Source organism: Colletotrichum aenigma (assembly GCF_013390185.1).
Source record: "Colletotrichum aenigma strain Cg56 chromosome Unknown KSG_Cg56_contig03, whole genome shotgun sequence".
NCBI lineage: Eukaryota > Fungi > Ascomycota > Sordariomycetes > Glomerellales > Glomerellaceae > Colletotrichum > Colletotrichum aenigma.
This window is the reverse complement of record NW_023500909.1, coordinates 798,951-816,894: the sequence shown is the minus strand read 5'-3', so window position 1 is coordinate 816,894 and position 17,944 is coordinate 798,951. Positions and strand designations below refer to the sequence as shown.

At 56.4% G+C, this 17,944-nt stretch overlaps 8 protein-coding genes across 8 annotated transcripts; 5 read left to right on the top strand and 3 right to left on the bottom strand.

The window, feature by feature from the left end:
- Positions 1-502: 502 nt before the first annotated feature.
- Positions 503-1,606, bottom strand: xyl1 (putative NAD(P)H-dependent D-xylose reductase xyl1; the record flags this gene model as incomplete). The annotated part of the gene is made up of 3 exons (XM_037319436.1): positions 503-1,093; positions 1,158-1,436; positions 1,502-1,606. The coding sequence occupies 3 exons, from the start codon at positions 1,604-1,606 to the stop codon at positions 503-505; spliced, it is 975 nt and encodes a 324-aa protein (XP_037182152.1).
- Positions 1,607-2,536: 930 nt separating this feature from the next.
- On the top strand, positions 2,537-4,900 carry CGCA056_v004180 (Sterol regulatory element-binding protein ECM22; the record flags this gene model as incomplete). Its single annotated transcript, XM_037319435.1, has 5 exons — positions 2,537-2,681; positions 2,868-3,025; positions 3,092-3,712; positions 3,774-4,137; positions 4,191-4,900. The coding sequence occupies 5 exons, from the start codon at positions 2,537-2,539 to the stop codon at positions 4,898-4,900; spliced, it is 1,998 nt and encodes a 665-aa protein (XP_037182151.1).
- Positions 4,901-4,977: 77 nt separating this feature from the next.
- AMTR1-3 (Transcription activator AMTR1) lies at positions 4,978-6,712 on the bottom strand (the record flags this gene model as incomplete). The annotated part of the gene is made up of 3 exons (XM_037319434.1): positions 4,978-5,702; positions 5,761-6,133; positions 6,191-6,712. 3 exons carry the CDS (start codon positions 6,710-6,712, stop codon positions 4,978-4,980), a joined length of 1,620 nt encoding a protein of 539 aa, XP_037180946.1.
- Positions 6,713-7,806: 1,094 nt separating this feature from the next.
- On the top strand, positions 7,807-10,479 carry CGCA056_v004178 (uncharacterized protein; the record flags this gene model as incomplete). Its single annotated transcript, XM_037319433.1, has 1 exon — positions 7,807-10,479. One exon carries the CDS (start codon positions 7,807-7,809, stop codon positions 10,477-10,479), a length of 2,673 nt encoding a protein of 890 aa, XP_037180947.1.
- An 857-nt stretch (positions 10,480-11,336) lies between these two features.
- Positions 11,337-11,978, top strand: yddQ (putative isochorismatase family protein YddQ; the record flags this gene model as incomplete). The annotated part of the gene is made up of 2 exons (XM_037319432.1): positions 11,337-11,738; positions 11,793-11,978. 2 exons carry the CDS (start codon positions 11,337-11,339, stop codon positions 11,976-11,978), a joined length of 588 nt encoding a protein of 195 aa, XP_037180942.1.
- A 64-nt stretch (positions 11,979-12,042) lies between these two features.
- On the bottom strand, positions 12,043-12,909 carry ATR1 (Core atranone cluster (CAC) protein 1; the record flags this gene model as incomplete). Its single annotated transcript, XM_037319431.1, has 3 exons — positions 12,043-12,357; positions 12,414-12,496; positions 12,546-12,909. 3 exons carry the CDS (start codon positions 12,907-12,909, stop codon positions 12,043-12,045), a joined length of 762 nt encoding a protein of 253 aa, XP_037180943.1.
- Positions 12,910-14,968: 2,059 nt separating this feature from the next.
- Positions 14,969-15,793, top strand: APOD (Apolipoprotein D; the record flags this gene model as incomplete). Its single annotated transcript, XM_037319430.1, has 4 exons — positions 14,969-15,220; positions 15,308-15,479; positions 15,542-15,636; positions 15,710-15,793. 4 exons carry the CDS (start codon positions 14,969-14,971, stop codon positions 15,791-15,793), a joined length of 603 nt encoding a protein of 200 aa, XP_037180944.1.
- Positions 15,794-16,674: 881 nt separating this feature from the next.
- CGCA056_v004174 (uncharacterized protein) lies at positions 16,675-17,803 on the top strand (the record flags this gene model as incomplete). Its single annotated transcript, XM_037319429.1, has 3 exons — positions 16,675-16,931; positions 16,990-17,622; positions 17,683-17,803. 3 exons carry the CDS (start codon positions 16,675-16,677, stop codon positions 17,801-17,803), a joined length of 1,011 nt encoding a protein of 336 aa, XP_037180945.1.
- Positions 17,804-17,944: the final 141 nt, after the last annotated feature.

Genomic DNA, 17,944 nt, shown 5'->3' with positions numbered 1-17,944 from the left:
CTTGGGACTTCCCGATGCGGAAATCGTAAGCACCTCACCGGCAGTTCTGGATTTGTTTAGACTCCGGGAAAATGCCGGCTGTTTAAAGCTGATTACCAGGTTCGTGTTGAGGGGCACCGGGTTCCGTCCCCCGGTGACCGATGCCCCGCCCCCTCCATCGGCCGAGTTCCGAGAGACATGAGAGGACAGATAGCTTGGGTGGGCGCATTATCTTCATGCATTGCGAACGAAGTCCTTGAGAGCTCTAGCTTGAGCTCGTGTGAAGCTATGATGATGTCGGAGAAGCGCGCCTTATGCCTTTCGTACCCGTCGCTTGGCTTCAAGTCAATCAACAGGGAGAATTTCAATTGAGAAAGAAGATCTTTGTACGCGGGCAACTTTTGATTCATTCAACAAGGCCTTTGTCGGCCATTTCTATGGTAACTATTGGTCCCAAGGATCATGATCCAAGACGCATCCTCCCACCCATTTTCCAGTCATTCACATCATTAAGAAACATCCCTTAGGCAAAGATGCGCAGAGGCTTCTGGGGCAGGTAGAAGCCAGGGTCGTTGAAGCGCAGGCCAAGGTCAAGGTCAGAGATGGCCTCAAGCTCCGCGGGGGTCAGATCGAAGCCGTTGACCTCGAGGTTCTGCTGCAGACGGTTCTGGCTGTTGCTCTTGGGGATGACGGCGATGCCGCGCTGGGTGGCCCATCTCAGGAGAACCTGCGCGGGGGTGGCGTTGTGCGCGGCGGCGGCCTTGGTGACGGCGTCGACCTCGAAGAGGCCCTTTGCGCCGATGGCGCGCTTGTTGGAGATCTCGAGGAAGGACTGGGGACCGAAGGAGGAGTAGGCGGTGACGGCGATGTTGTTCTCCTGGGCCATGGAGATGAGGTCGGGCTGGACGAGGTAGGGGTGGTGCTCGATCTGGAGGGCGGAGATGGGGTGGCGGGCGTAGGACTGGACGTCGTAGAGGGACTGGGCCTGGAAGTTGGAGACGCCGATGGACTTGGCGATGCCCTGGTCCACGAGGGACTCGAGGACCTCCCAGGTCTCGCGGATGGGCACGTTGTCGGTCTCGACGATGGTCTGGGCCTCGTCTTGCCACCAGGCCTGGGTTGCGTTGTTAGACTTCTGTCGGTTCATTTGCATTGTTTGAGGACAATGAGAGACTTACGGGGTAGGGGATCTTGGAGGGCTCAATGTACTTCAGAGCGACGGGGAAGTGGATGAGGTAGAGGTCGATGTATCCCAGGCCGAGGGTCTCGTTCTGCTTCTTGGCCATCTCGAGGGCGTGCTCCTTGCGGTGGTAGTTGTTCCACAGCTTGGTGGTGATGAAGATGTCCTCACGCTTGACGAGGCCGTCGGCGATGGCGCGGCGGACACCCTCGCCCGTCTCCTTCTCATTCTGATAGTCGTAGGCGCCGTCAAAGAGGCGGTAGCCGGTCTTGATGGCCTGTATGTCGTCAAAGTCAGAGAGCCGTCTTCAACAGGAAGTCAGAGGACAAGGTGTTAACTCACGTTGTAGACGGTGTCGGCGCAGGTCTCGCGGGGAACCTTCCACAGGCCGAAACCGACGAGAGGCATCTCGCGGCCGGAAGCGAGGGTGATGGTGTCCTTGCCCATTGTGAGTGGAATTTGTGAATGAATTGGGGTATTGATGCTGGAGGAGCAACTGTGAGAAGAGCGAGAGATGTGAAGCAAGAGAAGTGTAAAAGCAATTCGTGGTCAACAATATGTTCGGCCTGACCCCAATTGTAAATATTTCAGCATCTTTTCAAATGACCCCGCCTCAGGGCACCATCCGTCGCGTCGCAGTCCGAACCTCATTCCACTTGCATCGTCATGGAGGGGCATCTCTGGCGGTGCTTAAGATTTCCCTTGACGGTAATGCTAACCGTTCCTTAGCAAAAACGGGCAAGCATCCCCGCGCTTAGTGGCCCCCCTGTTTGACTCGTGTTCGACCGGGTTCCACGAGGGGAATTGAAAAGACCAGACCGCTCACATGAGATGGGGAAATGGGGTCAATTATCCACGGCGAAATGCTGCATATGTGCTTTTGAAAAGACGTGGCTTGCCATGAAGCGTCGGATCACGACCGGCTGGAACGATGCTGCAACTGTTCAACTGAATGAAAACCAGCTCATTTCCAAAGAGACAAGAAAAGAGCCGCCTGTTCAACAGCTCCATCAAACATTTCATCGCTACATAGTACACCCTGTCAACGCTTGTCTCGAACCGTGATCGCGTGGCACTCCCAACCCCAAGTTTCCAAGTTCCAATCCCCACCACACCACACACCACCATCAACGCCTCGTCGAGCCATCTTCCCTGCACCCGTCGCCTCTCAATACCCACCCCGTACACACATCCGCTTCCTCCATCCGCGTCTCTCCGCGTTCCTCCACTATTTGTTGGGGATGTTGTCTGCCTTCCCAATCCGACAAAATTATCCCTTCCCACAATGGCACACACACACGCACACACCCAGCGCACAGCACGGTCGTCGCAGGCTGAGTGAGAGATAGTGAGAGTCCGAGAGGGATACCGAAAATAATGGCGGACGACACGGAATCAGCATCAGCAACCGCCGCCGCCGCAACGGGGGGAGCTGGCGGCAGTCAACAGACGAACCCGTCCAAAACCAGACACAAGAGGACGAGGACCGGGTGTCTAAAGTGTCGGATCCGACGGCGTAAATGTGAGTCTATCTTTCTTATCTCTTTTTGCATCTTCAGGTAGGAATTGTGTTTGAGTTTCACTGTGCTGTTGCTGGAGTCATCATCCCCACAACTCATGGTGTTTCTTCGCCAGCCCCGGTTACACTCGGTGAAATATATGCAGTCATGTTATCGTCCTGACCGATAACTAATCTCTTGCCATGCAGGCGACGAAGGCAAACCACGCTGCCAGCGCTGCATCGACGGCAACTTTGAGTGCCAGTACGGCCCTCGACTGACGTTCTTAAACAAGAATGCGTTGACAGTCTCACCGTCGCCAAGGACGGCGACTGAGGCGACGACGCCAAAGTACTCGAGGCTCCAGGTACGTGTACGATGATGAAAATCAGCTGATGCCGTTCTTCATCACGGCTCACCAACAACATAATAGTTCGTGAGTCCCGGAACCGCGAAACAGGGCGCCAAAGACGGCTCAGCCTCTCCTCCACCTCAAAAACCTCACAATGCACCCGCGACGAATAATGCGCCGCCGCCGCCACATCCTCCCCCAGCGCAAACGCCTACCATCGTGACCTTCCAAGCAAATCCTCAAACCCTAGAGCCTCCGACCCCGAAACCGCATCCCATCGAGCCGAGCATCTCGCAGAACCACCATCCGCCTCCGCCGCCGCCGCCGACACAATGGCGCGCGCAGAGCATAGGCCACGAGAGCCTATCTTCGCCGGTACGAAACCTCGACATCACGGGCAAGCTGAACGGGACCTCGCCCAACAACGACGCCGCCTACGAGACAGCCCTCAATGTGCTGCTGTCCCTGGGCAGCGAGGGCACGACGACGACCGGCCTGGTCCAGTCTCCCGACCAGGGCTCCGCGTCTTTTGGGATCGGCGCAGACGGCATCGGCGTGAGTCCGAGAGATTTGATGTCTGTCTCGCCGGGTTCAGTCAGGGAACGGAGGGGGTCGAATGTGGTGGTCCCCGCTGCGAAGACCATCTCGCAAGACCGACTGCTTCAGTTATTGCGCCACTTTAGGTACCAGGTCGCGCCTTGGGTAAGTTGGACTAAGATTCGGATTATGGTGGCTGTATGGATTTACTTAGACGTTCTACCAGCTCGACCTGTGCGACATGAGCCAGACCTTCGGCCTCTACGTGCCCCGCCTCGCCATCGAGTCCGAGGGGGTCCTCCACGCCCTACTCGCTGTCGCCGCAACGACAGATTCGCGCGTGATGACGAACGACGCCGAGTACCTGAAGACGCTTGCCGAGGCAGCGCCGTGGAATCAGAACAGTTTGAATAACATTAATGACGGCGACTTGGCACATTTGACATTGTCGACAGCCTGCCGGTTCATCGCCGATATCCCCAGCGGGTGGCACGAGTTACCCATCGTCATCAACGACAATTTCTGGACCGTGGCTTTGGCGGAAGCAAGCCAGAAGACAATCGCCATTCTCTCTGTCTTGATCAGACTAGGTACAGGTCATGTTCGACATATCCTCGGTTCCATCATGCTAACCTCCCGGCAGAGCTCGCAGCCGCCCTCGTGACAGGCTCCCCCATCTCCGTCCCCGAACAGCTAAACTACAACCCCATGTCGCAGCAGTGGAACACCTCCTCCGCCGTCGCGGAGACCATATTCCAGTACACCATCGAGCCCCTCCTCCTCTGCGCCAAGGTCGTCAACTTCTGCAGCGGCAGCTTCCCGCCTCAGACTCCTACTTCTAATCCCAACGGCGCTGCCCCTCTGACCCCGGTCCACCGCTGGACGATGCTCAGCGACGCGCTGGGCCTCTGGTACACCAACCGCGCGCAGGAGTTCCGGCCGATGGTCGAGATCGACGGCGGCGACGACACCCTCTTCCCCATCATCCTCTTCACCAACGGCGCCGCCGTCTTCGCGAACCAGCTGTACCACACCGCGATGCTACTCCTCCTGCAGAACAAGCCGCGCACGCTGCAGGCCGCGGCGGGGACGAAGAAGTCGGGCAGCAGCTCGTCGTCGGCGACGTCGCCGCTGTGGCACGCGCAGAGGGTGTGCGGGATCGCGCTGAACAACGACCGCCGCGACAGCTGGGACCTGTGTCTTGTAGCGTCGCTGTACCTCGCGGCGCAGCGGATGACGTACGAGCCGCAGCAGCGGGCGATTTTGGAGTGTTTTGAGCGCGTGAAGGCGCTGGCTGGGTGGAATGTGGACGGGTTTGCGGCCAGGGTGAGGGAGGATTGGGGGTTGGTGTAAACGATACCAGTCCAACGGCGCATTTCCGTAGTTCCGCAAGGCGTAAAACACCTTCCCAGAGATACCTTGAAGCATAATCATCTTGCCATGTCAGCGACCCTGAGCTCTTTGCGAACCTTGTATCCCCACGCGGTCTCGAGGTCGTCGATCCTCCAGCACGTTCCCCATCCGGTGACGGCCTCGATGCTGCGGATGAGCCTCACCAGCAGCGCGTGCTCCGACTTGTGACTGAGCAGCCGGCCGGCCACCCACAGCGGCTGTATCGCATTATTCAGACAGCCCTGGTGCGGGTTCGCCAGGGAGATGCCACAAATACACTTGGCGTGCCATATCGCAGATCCCGTGACGCCGCCAAGCTTGATACCCAGCGGCCGCGGCATCGACCCGAGCAGCAGGGTACACGCCGTGTGATACAGCTGATTCGACGATATCGCCGCCCAGTGGAGGAACAGGATCTGCGGGAACGGGCTGCTCTGGATGCTCTGCACCGGCAGCAGCTCGGGCGGGCGGTCGCGCGTCCACGCCTGCAGGTCCTCCCAGAGGCGGACCCAGCGGTCGGTGAGCTCGTCGGGGCTGCTGCAGGTGCCGACGTCGCCGAGCTCGAAGTAGCGCGTCCTGTCGGCGACGAGCTCGCAGACCTTGGCGCAGAGGTAGACGGCGTAGTTGGCGTGCATGTCGGGGGTGCCGCCGGACTGGTGGAAGAGCTCGCGCGCGTCGTTGTGGGAGGCGCCGCTGGGGAGCCATTTGGAGGGCGTGAGGAGGGTGCTTTCGGTGCCGTCGGATATGAGGGCGCCGCAGAGATCTTGGCAGTCAGTGAGTAGATGTGAAGAGGAATGTGAAGTGAGATGTTGGGGACATACCCATCCTAGCGTAGCACCAGAATACGGCTTGTAAGAGGCCGCCGCTGAACCCGTGAACGTAGAAAGAGTCAAAGAGCGCCGCGCAGCCCTCGAGGTGTTTGCGCCAGTCCTGCGCACTCGCGGACATCATCTCCAAGCAGCATAGAATGGTGCAGATGGGGATGATCTTCTGGTCTCGGGACTGGAGTAGGGGCGTCAAGAGTCGGATGGCCTCTTGGTAGAGCTCCAGACTGTCGAAGGATGTCTGCTTGCCCTCTTTGCGCTCCATCTGGCGTGCCGACAGAGCCAGGACGGCATACAAGAGGGCGGGAGAGCTGCGTGCCAATACCGGGACTTGAATGCCAAAGGCGCGGTCGCTGTCGAACATGTCGAGCTGGTGGATTGTGAGTATACCGAAACAGAATTATGCGGGTTCTTACAATGGACTCACCCATGGCGCGACTTCACCGACATAGTTCTTGAGATACTCCAGCCTCCTTCCCGTACCTAAGATCTGTCCAGCATGCCTCCGCGCTGCCGAATCGTCGCCCAGCATAGTCCCCGGCGCAGCGAAGCCTCCCGCGGCAAACCCGCCATCTGCGGCTTCGGGCGTGCCCTCTCTGGTGGGCGCGGCGGTTTGGGCTGTGTTGAAGATGAGGCATCGCAGTTCCTCCTGGTAGGCGAGGTAACCAGGGTCCGTCACAAACTCATCCAGACGCCATGACTCTGCTGGTGATGTTGACGCTTCGGACGAGAGGTGCTGCGAGGGTGCCGGGTCGCCGAGGCCCCACGTCGACGCAGCTGGAGTCACTGCAGCGGCGCCATAGTGAGAGGGGCCCTGGGAGTGAGAGAGCGAGTGAGAGTGGGCGTGAGACCGCGACTGAGAATGAGACTGAGAGCCGGTGCTTTCGACGCGGTCGAGGGGCAGCGCTGCGGTTGAGTCGGAGTCGTTTATCGTCGCTGGCGAGAGCATCCTGTTTTTTCAGAGAGATACAGACTCTCTATGATGAGTCTGAAGCTGGGGCGCGAGGCATGCAACAGTGAACACAGCCAAGCTTTCACGTCGTTGTCGTTCAGAGACCAGACAGACAGACCCCTTGGCTCCATTCACGATGAAGGTTTCGGAAGGTCATGCGGGAGGAGAAAAAACACTGGATCTCGGCTCCAGCGTCTCTCTCCGAACGGGCAATGCACCAAAACAGGGAAGGGAGGGCGCATTGAACTGCTGCGGGGAACCCAAGTTAGCGGAAACTGCGGGGGAGCTGGGCGCCGGCCATTGGTGTCTCGTGAGCTGTCTTCACCGCGTTCCGCCGGCCAAGTGAGTCCGTTGTCCACTGTTTCTCCACTTGGGGGGGAAGTGTTGCGGAGTAAATGGACAAGGGGCAGGGGGTAAGGGGGAAGAAACCAACGGACCTAGCCCGATGCTGATGGTCCCTTACCCGGTGTCAGTCGGGACGCGGCTACCGAGGTCTGTTGAGGTGTGGTGTGGGTGAGTCTCGGTGAGCCATCCGGACTGTCTATCATCGTGAAAAGGCCTCGCTGTATGTTGTGTGTCGACTTCGTCTTCCTGTTTCGAAACAAGTTGCTTCAGCGAACGAGGAGTGTCTGCTGAGAGTATTGCGGTAACGGCGAGGCAATGTTGATTAGCGCTCTCGTTGATGGCCGAATAGCCAAGAAATTTGTAAGTATACAGAGTTCAACAACAACCTTGGCAAAACCATGTTCGATGGAAGAAACGAAGAATGAGAGGACATCGTCTTTTAGAGCACAACACACACAGTTCCTGTTACTCTTCTCTCGGCTTAAACTCCTCCGGCTCAGCGGGGCCGCCCACTCGGCGTTTCGGTGCTGATGTCACCGGCCGCGGGGCTCACCCAACCTTGATTCCAATGAGGAAACCGAAACCACTTGCCGATGAAGCGCAGTGGATCAGATGCGTTACGATCTGGCTTTATCTGGTCCCTGAGGATCTCTTTGAGGAGTATTTGATAGCTCCTTGATTCTCGTTCATGGCTCTTTTCTCTCTCTCTCTCCGTTCAAATACACGTTCTCGGGCTTCCCTGAATCATGGCTCCCATCACCATCACAGACGTACGGTTTGAACATGCCGCGGGCGGCATTGGTGTACCATCTCCAACCCCGCGAGTCTCCTGGAGAGTGACATCCGACTCTCTTCCAAAGAATTGGAAGCAGACATCCTACGACGTCGAAATCACCCGGAACGGGAAGCAACCCCAATCGTTTCACGTCGAGAGCAGCTCATCGGTCCTGGTATTATGGCCGGATAGACCCCTAGCTTCAGCAGAAACAGCGATCATCCGCGTCAAGTCCTCCGGCACGTCCGACAACGGACAGCTTAACACAGAATGGTCCGAACCGGCGACGGTCGAGGCTGCCCTTCTGTCCCGAGACGACTGGTCCGCGAAGCCCATCACAGCCCCGCCTTGGTCGGAAACGCACCCGGATGAGCGGGGCATCCGGCCCGTCCGGTTCCGCAAGACTTTCACCGCCCCGGAGCTCAACGGCGGCCGTGCAAGACTCTACATCACAGCTCTAGGAATCTACGAGGCTTACCTCAACGGCAAGAGGATTGGGGATGAGTGGCTTGCGCCCGGATGGACGGCCTACCAACACCGCATCCAGTATCAAGTCTTTGACGTCGGACCCCTTTTGAAACCGGGGCAGCCCAACGTCCTGTCCGTGGAAGTCAGCGAGGGATGGTACGCCGGCCGCGTTCTCTGGGGAGACGGTCTGACGTGTTTCTATGGCGACCGCATCGGCGTCCTCGCTCAACTCGATCTCCTCGACACCGGATCTGAGTTCCGCCTCACTACAGATGAATCATGGGAATGCCATCCCTCTCCAATCGTTGGAAGCGACATTTACGACGGCGAGACCTACGACCTCGGCCTCGAAGTCGAAGACTGGCACCACGACAACACATCAAAATGGACCTCCGTAGAGACCCTCCCCTTTCCCAAACCATCTCTGGTCCCATCATCCTCCCCGCCGGTGCGCATCACCGAAACGATCAAACCCATCAAAGTCTTCACAGACCCCTCCTGCAAGGCCCTCATCGACTTTGGCCAGAACCTCGTCGGTAAACTAGTCCTCCACTCCCTCAAAAAGCCAGACGGCCGCCGCCTCACCATCCGTCACGCAGAGGTCCTCGAGAACGGCTACCTCGGCATCCGCCCTTTGAGACGAGCAAAGCAGACGGACACCATCATCTTCGGCGGCGGGCGCGGGTTGCAGGACTGGTCGCCGCACTTCACCTACCATGGCTTCCGTTACGTCGAGCTGGACGGCTGGGCTGCAGATGAGATCACCCTTGACTCCGTGTCTGCGGTGGTGATGCACACTGACATGCAGCGGACGGGCTTCTTCTCGTGCTCTGACGAGGATATCAACGCGCTGCACCGCAACGTCGTGTGGAGTATGCGCGGCAACTTCGTCTCGATCCCTACGGACTGTCCCCAGCGTGATGAGCGTTTGGGGTGGACGGGGGATATCCAGATCTTCAGCCCCACGGCCTCGTTTTTGTATGATTGTGGCGGAATGCTGAGCAACTGGATGAGGGATGTGATCTTTGATCAGAAGGATGCTGGCGGAGTGGTTCCACTGGTTGTGCCCAATGTCATGAAGGACGGCCCGTTTCCCGCGCTTCCGCAGGCTATCTGGGACGACGTTGTCGTACTGGTGCCGTGGACTCTATACAAGTGGTTCGGCGACACCGGCGTTCTTCAAGAAACGTATCCGGGCATGAAGGACTACCTGAAGTCCATCAAGCGAGGCGATGATGGCCTCTGGGACACCGACCTGTGGCAGCTCGGCGACTGGCTCGACCCGAACGCGCCCCCCGCCGAACCCGGCCTCGCGAGAACTGACGGCACTCTCGTTGCAGACGCCTACCTCGTCCACGTCACGGGCGTCGTCTCCCAAATTGCCCGTATCCTCTCCATCACAGAGGACGCAGACAAGTTCGGGGCTGAGCACAAGCGCCTCAAGCAGCTCTTCCAGGACAAGTACATCACCAAGGCAGGCTTCGTCGTCGCCGACTCCCAGACAGCCCTGGCCCTCGCCCTGCTCTTCGACCTGCACGAGACCCCCGCCCAGCGCAAGGCCGCCGCGGCGAGGCTGGCACGGCTGGTGCAGTACTCCAAGTTCAGAGTGTCGACGGGCTTTGCGGGCACGCCGGTCATCCTGCACGCACTGTCTGAGACGGGTTACACGCAGCACGCGTACCGCATGTTGCTCGAGAAGGAATGTCCATCGTGGATGTACCCGGTCACCAAAGGGGCCACGACGGTGTGGGAGAGGTGGGATAGTATGCTGGAGGACGGCACGATTAATCCTGGCGAGATGACTAGTTTCAACCACTATGCTCTTGGCAGCGTGGCGAACTGGATGCATGCTAGCATTGGGGGGTTGTCGCCGCTGGAGCCTGGCTGGACGAAGTTTCTGGTGAGGCCGAGACCGGGAGGGGGTTTGAAGCATGCGGAGGTTGAGTACCTGAGCCCGAGTGGTCAGGTTCGGGCTAAATGGGAGATCAAGGATGGTGATAGATTGGTATTGGAGGTGACAGTTCCGCTGAATGTCACGGCTACAGTCTCGCTGCCGGATGGGAGCGAAGAGAAGACGGTTGGGTCGGGAACTTACACGTTTGAAGGCGGTCTCGATGAGCAGGCAAAGGGAGAGTGGCCTCCACAAGCGTTGTTGACGCAGTTTGGACTGCCCTAATTACCACATGCCTGGGTTAAATCATTTTTGGTTGAACTCGTACCAGTCCGGGAGTCTTTTCATGCAAGTTTCGGTGGGTTTGCCGAGAAAGTGCTCATCATTGCGTCTGTTCAAAGGCGTATATTATGGTGCAAACATGTGTCCGCTACTTGGGCTATCTGACTGTCGATGCAGGCGAGGCCCTAAGCTTACAGTTGCGATGTTCGATTCCAGGCGTCGTATTCCTGTAACGCAGACACTCAAGAGCTAAACCGGATAATGGTGCAAGTGTTCTAGAAATCTAGTCACCATTGAGCACTGTAACGTGCTTTTTCGTCTGTTTAGGAATTTAGTCAAAAGTTTGGCCTTGATGCATTTTACCTCTATCTTCCGTATCCAATTATTGCCTAGCTGCAGGTTTTGGACATGGACCGCAAGAATTGGCGCACCCAGCTCCGACGACTGTCGACTCACAGGCTGGTATCGGTCATTCCATGATCCTTGTGTTGCCGAAGCATTTATCGTCGAACGGCGCCGGGTCAACTGTATCCGGAGATCTTCACCTTCCGGCTCCGGTGTTCTCGGGCCCCGATCGAAGACTGTCAAGATCCTTCGCCCTCGGCACAAGCCTTCGGAATCGGGGCGGGTCGTGTTTTGTCTCATTCCACTCACCGGGGTTCGATGACGGGATCGATGACAAATGCGGGGGGTTCGATGACCAAAGTGCGGAGATCCCCTTCCGCAGAATGATTCAAAATCTCACAATTGTCAGTGATTGAATATTGTTTCTTCCATAAAAATAAGCTTATTGATCCTGTTTCTTGATTCCGTATTTGTCAATCACAGCCGCTTTAGTACCCGTAGACACAACACGCGCAATGGCCTCAGCAACCTCGTTCCGCCAAATCATCGGCGCCCCGCCCTCAACGGCTACGCCCACCGACAGCACACTCATCATCATCGACGCCCAAAACGAGTACGCCGAGGGCAAGCTCGCCGTGTCCGACGTTGCGACCTCCCGCAAGGCCATCGCCTCCTTGTTGCAGAAGTACCGCAGCGCCGGCGGCAGCATCGTGCACGTCGTCCACGACACGCCGGCGGGGGCACCCGTCTTCACGCCCGGTACGCGGCTTTCTGAGGAATTTGAGGAGCTCGCGCCCAAAAATGGAGAGAAGGTCGTGCACAAGAACTTCCCTGGATCGTTCGCCGGGACGGATTTGCAGGAGCATCTTGAGGGGAGGGGGGAGCAGGGGAAGAAGATTGTGTTGACGGGATACATGGTGAGTTTGATGGGGAGAGTAGTGAGAGACGTGGGGGGCTAATCATTTTTCTAGGCGCATGTATGTGTTTCTACGACGGCGAGACAAGCTGCCCAGCGCGGCTTTGACGTTCTCGTGGCGGAGGATGCGGTTGGTGATCGTGACATTCCCGGGGTTGATGCTGCCCAGCTTACCAAGGTCGCCTTGAGTGAGATTGGAGACGCATTTGGCACCATTGTTCAAAGCAAGGACATTGCGTAATGAAAACGTGCCACAACTAGGTATCCTATAAAACACACGATGAAAAGCACATCCGCCCGAGTTTCTACTCAGCCACATCATGAAACCAGTCACCTGCGCCATGAGCCTTGGCGATCTTGAACACTGGAAACACGCGCGATTTCGAAACACTGTTGATCTTACGAGTCCACTCCGTATCAGTCCGCTGCCTGAGTGACACCAAGTCAACTTCTTCAGACTCGAATTCGTGAACTGCCAGCCACTTTGGAGGTTGCGGTGGGGGCTCATCATTCGTCGACAGGCCTTTCAGCGCGCGGGACTGCGCGTTAGACCGAGCAAGGGCGAGTTTGAACCTCGTTGTTCGTAGATATCCTGGCACACCGGCCAGCTGATCAAGATGCTTCATTTATGTAATATCAGTGACATTGTCCCCATATCTGCATCGACCAAACTCACCTCTTTCCTGTACCAGCTGTCAAACTCATCTTCGGTGAGCTCACCCAGCTCGTACTGAGCTGCAATGATCGTTTTTACGATACCTGGAATTCTCAGCTAGGCACTTTACATGAGCGAGCGTGTGCTGCTTACCCTTGCCCTTCCTCTTAGGATCAAATACCTGGACCAACTTGTAGTACCGCACATCAAAGTCTGCAAGGTCGTAAATGGGGCCGCCGTTTGGAAGCATGTCGCTCGAGACGTTGATGTTGCGGAACTCCTCGGTTTTCGTGAAACCAATGTCTATCATCGGGTACATGGCTAGAAACGGCCGTTCGACGTTGCCAACATTAACGTCAAGGAACCGAAAGGCGGACTGGATACCGCTCGTTGCGAGAATCTCCGCAATGTGGTCTTCATCGTACCACTTGAAGAACACCTCCTCGTCAATGAGATCTGGGCGAATAATCTTGGAGTTCACGAAAAGGAGGCCGGGGCCTTGGATATTTTCCGACATCTTCGTGGTTCTCAAATCCGCCTTCTGGGTCAGTCCAGACAGATTCCTGGAACGATAGTTTCGCGGTTGGGGTTTGAGATCGTCAAGTATTGGGTAGCGGCAATTTTGGACGCATGAACACAGGGCACGTTCCCGGCTAACGAGTGCCAAACTTGACAGCAGATGCGACTTCGGAAATGCAGGTCGCTGTTTGCGGGTATCCTTATCCCCCGGGGATTTCGGGGCGGCCCCACAAGTGCGGCCGAGCTCACGGCTCAGTCTCGGAAGGTAGAACGCACTTACATCAACATCCAGTACATGCCTGTCAACTCAGGATGACGGTTGTTCAACTAGCCGTAAACCTGAGTTCTACTATGTTATGTGTGTTTGTTGATTCGTCTGCCACCATGCCCCAGTTTAATCGAACCTAGGGAATGGACTAAGTTTCTGTTACCAGAGTCACATGCAGTTCCTGCCTCAGCCAGCCCAGCCAAAAGGTTCATCTCTCCTGAACTTGTCAGTTTAGAGGCCGGACCATCAGAATGATCTATTCACAGCACTTGATCAGAGATTCCATGGACTGCGGTGTCAAGACGACTAGATACTTCTCACCATGAGAGGCGCCGTCAATGCCACATATCAGACACACGGGTGCCGCTTCAAGGACGAAGACACGGCAGAGCACCACGCGTAGCATCCAGTCGAAATGACAGGTATCCGGATCACTAAGTAGGCACTGGCACTCGTGATCCGAACGTATCAGTCAGATGTATCGCCGGGGCAGAAAGATCGATAGTGTTTGACTTTGCATGTTCTTCATGTCGTTCGTGGCAGAGTCAGCATGCACGGTGAGGATTTTCCCGAATCGATGCGAAACGCACCTCCCAAAGCCTTGTGGGGTAATGGTTTTAAGATTATGAAGAACACTGCGCAAGAGTCTGGAATAGGGCCTTTGATGAACATCTATGTAGATATCTTTGGGGAACCCAACGATATTCTCATCGGCGAGGCAGGTAAGCATATGAAGAAGCGCCATGAAAAGCGGGCTTAAGAGCTCAGTATACCTCTGTTCCGGCCGATTATGGCACGAAAGGCAGTAAAAAGCTTGTGGGCGTCTAGTTCTGGTTTTCTTTAGTGGTAAGGAGCTCGCTGCTAACTCTGATTGCATTCTAATCGAAACAGCCTGGAATTTCTACAGCTTATCAAGTCACTGTACGATGAGTGCTATGTTTAAGGCGAGTCATGATATAATCCCGGCCCACTTTGGATCGTCAGCCTTTTGTCGTGAATAAGGACCTGCAGATGGGATTGAAGTATTCACTGCTGTAGGTCTAACTGAGTTCGCCGTCCTTGAGAATGCGATGTCAATTGCTTCTCTCAACGAAGACGAAATCGCAGTTAGACAACAGCCTCGGCACTAGCTCGACCCTGCCTATACTTTACCACCAACCATCTCAGATCCAAAGCTGAAATCGCCGATTGGCAGGCCCACGAGGTGCGGAGAAGCGGCACCGCAGCAGCATGGCCACGACGATCGACACGGGACTTTCAGCCAGAAAGCCCACTTAAAAAAGGGACCGTCAGGGGACTGTCATTTTACTTGACTACCCAACAGCTGCTGAATGGACGCTCAGGAACCACAGCACCACATCGCTCCTGGGCCACGCAGCCAACGGACTTGGCGTACAGCGAGTTCGTGACCCAAAGAGGCATTAATGTCGTCACCACTTTGCAGGGCGACGGCGGGCTCTCATGATTTTGAGAGTATTTGGAGAGCCAGATGTCAAATGCTGCTTTGTTGACTTCGGACCTCGGACACTTGAGTTTTGCGAGGACAAGCATTGGCGTGTGTTCATCATTACACAGAACAACACCGCCATGGCACGATTTTACGATGGAGGCTTGTCATGGCCAAATAGTTAAAAGGGAATGATGGGATGAACGGCACTGCCACCGTTTTGCCCTCCCTTGCTCTTCACGCTCAATTGAGACGAACACCAGCTCCTTGCGACGTAGTACGTGCCGCCGAAAGTTATTAGACTTGTTCTACTCCAAGCAAACGAATTGTCAGACTTCCACCATGCGGCCCTCGACCCTGCCCACCCTCCTCTCGTGCGCCGCTGTCGCAACGGCAGCCGCAACGACCAACGGCACCTCCGAGACGACGATCCCGAACGTCGTGCCCGCCGTCTGGGACGGGGAATGCTACTACCCCACGCCGGACTCCGCGTTCGATCTCGAGAGCTATCTCGGCCGCTGGTACCAGGTCGCCGGAACCGTTGCGCCTTTCACAGCCGGGTGCAAGTGCATTTTTGCGCAGTACTCTCTCAACGTGAGTTTCCGCCCCTGAGACTCGGAGGAACTCGTTTAATCTCTCGTACGATGCGATACGAGGATCACCACTGACCTGTGCCCCCAGGACAACGGCACCGTGCTGGTAAACAACACCTGCCAGGCCGACACCACCCCGGTCAACATTCTTGGAACCGCCGCGCCCGCCGATCCGTCGTACGGCGCCAAGGGCGTTCTCCGCGTGCAATTCCCCGGTCAACCGGCCCCCAGCTGCGCGGGCCCGAATTACATCGTCCAAGGTGAGTGAACCAGCTCGTGTCAACGGGTCTCGTTGCGCAGATTGGCTGACGACACTGTGCAGATTACACCCCCGACTTCGCCGTCGTGCAAGCCTACAACTTCAGCACCTTGTTCGTGCTCAGTCGCGAACAGAACCCCGCCGATGAGGTCCTCGATGTAAGTCGCTGCAACACCACCGCCAACCGTCGCCCAGAAAGACATATGCTAACCACCATGACCCTTCGGCCAGACGTGGATTGCGCGCGCCGGGCAACTCGGCTCCAACCTCGACAACGTTGTCAAGACCGACCAGACCGGTTGCCTGTTCACCTGAGACATGGTGCCAACGACGGCAACGGGCAGCAATGAGGAAGAATAATTTGGGGTACATGAGGAATCCGTGCCTGGCGCTTGAACATGTCGGGATAATTTGACGTGAGACATGCAAACCCCAGAAAGGCCCAAGCCCGCAGCATGAGCGGCATCTAGACATGTTCTATACCCAATACAGCATTTTCCCAGTGAACGAGCGCCGAGTCAGCAATTCAAAGTTGCCGTGACACTGACGCCGCATCCGAACAGGGCAATCGCGGCGTGACACTTGACTGTAGACCTCGTAGCTGAAACAAGCAATCGAAAGCTCACGGAGCTCTCCCTTGTTCACCGGGTTCTAATTGGCCAATGGACATGAGGGGAAAAGCAAGCTGAGAGCTGAGCTTTTCTTCCCCATCGCTTTTTTGACTTTTCCCCCTCCTCCAGCTTTCCGCCTAAAATAAGCTTCGTTCTTCTTTTGTCGAAGTGCTGTTGCACCAGTGCGACCCAGCGCAGCCACTTATGCAAGGGGCATCGATCGTGTTTCTATGACGACACCATTCCACACGAGACACCATGACGAATTGGCCGCGAACGGCGAAAGAAAGGACCCATGTGTGAACGCATCTGTGGGCCGTCTCAAGGACAGGAGGAGGAGTTTGGTGTGTCGGAAAGCGTCAGAGTGACACACAGGCAGCAAAGGGGAGGGAAGAAGGCGTGGAAGTCAATTGAGTTTCGTTCAAATAGCTTTTGCGCCCTCCCACCCGTTCCCCCGCAAGGAGCCGGCTTGTTCGTTCCACTATTGACTGCCACTGTGACTCTGCGCCCTGCTGCAAATTGGATTAAAACAACCACTTATCGATATCACCACCGAAACGTTACGTACATACACATACCGCAAACATGAAGGGCAAGGAAGAGGTCATCTCCGAGTTCAACGAGTACGTCAACATGACGGCCGAGGAGCTGGAGTCGTGGCTCAAGTCAGGCGACTCGAACAGCGCTGGCTGGCCCAAGGACGACGCGGAGGGCGACGGGGAGACAGTCGGACATGACAGCGGGCGCAATATTGTGGAGATCCTGAAGGCCAACCCCGACAAGAAGGAGGAAGAGTACACGGACGACCAGGTTGAGCACATGCGCAAGGTCGTTGCGTACTGGTGAGTGCGACGTGACGGTCTTGTTGTTGGTGTAGTCGATTGCTAACAGTAGATTCAGCAAGCGCCACCTGGCCCAAGAGGCGAAGGGCAACAGCGAAAAGTCACCCGAGGAGGTGAAGAAGACCAAGTCGTACGCGTCACTAAAGAACTGGGGCCACGACTTCCTCAAGGCCCAAGGCAAGGAGGGCAGCGAGCAGAACGGCAAGTCTGCGAAGAGCAAGGACGGTGGCGAGGAGAAGGCCGAGTCCAATGGGTCCAAGAAGGAGGAATCCAATGGATCCACGAAGGAGAAGAATGGTAGCAAGAACGTAGACGATGAGGAAGAGGCGGAGGAGGAGGCTGAGAAGGCCGACGAGGGCAAGGAGGCTGATGAAGAGGAGGCTGATGAAGAGAAGACTGGCGACAAGCGCAAGAAGTCCGGTGAGGAGAACGGATCCAACAAGAAGCGACAGACCCGCCAAGGCGAGGGCAAGGCCACCAAGAAAGACGAGGACGGAGAGGATGAGAAGGAGGAGGAAGAGGCCGAGGATGACGGAGACGAGGAGATGGAGGATGACGACGAGGAGGGAGATGACAAGGAGAACGGCAGCAGCAAGAAGACCAAGAAGGGCCCTAAGAAGGGCGACAAGGTCAGCTGGCAATGGGGCAATGGTAACCCGGAGGGCAAAGTCCTCGATGTCAAGGAGGAGAAGTAAGTCGCAGATCACTGTGAGTGCTGGAAGGTGATGGCTAGCTAACATGGCATGCACAGGACTACTATCGAGACGAAAAACGGAAACGAGGTGTCGCGTGACGGTAACCCCGACGACCCGGCCGTGGTGTTGGATACTGGGAAGTCAAAGGCGATCAAGGCGAACCACGAGTTGAACTGAGCGAGGCGTTCGTCGATGGAATTGTACACTAGTGTGGCATGATATGTTCGCGGCTTACATTGAGGGCGTGAGGTATGGATTGATACGAAAATAATCATTGCAACTGAGTTCAAACTTGGGTAACATGCTTTCTTGATTATG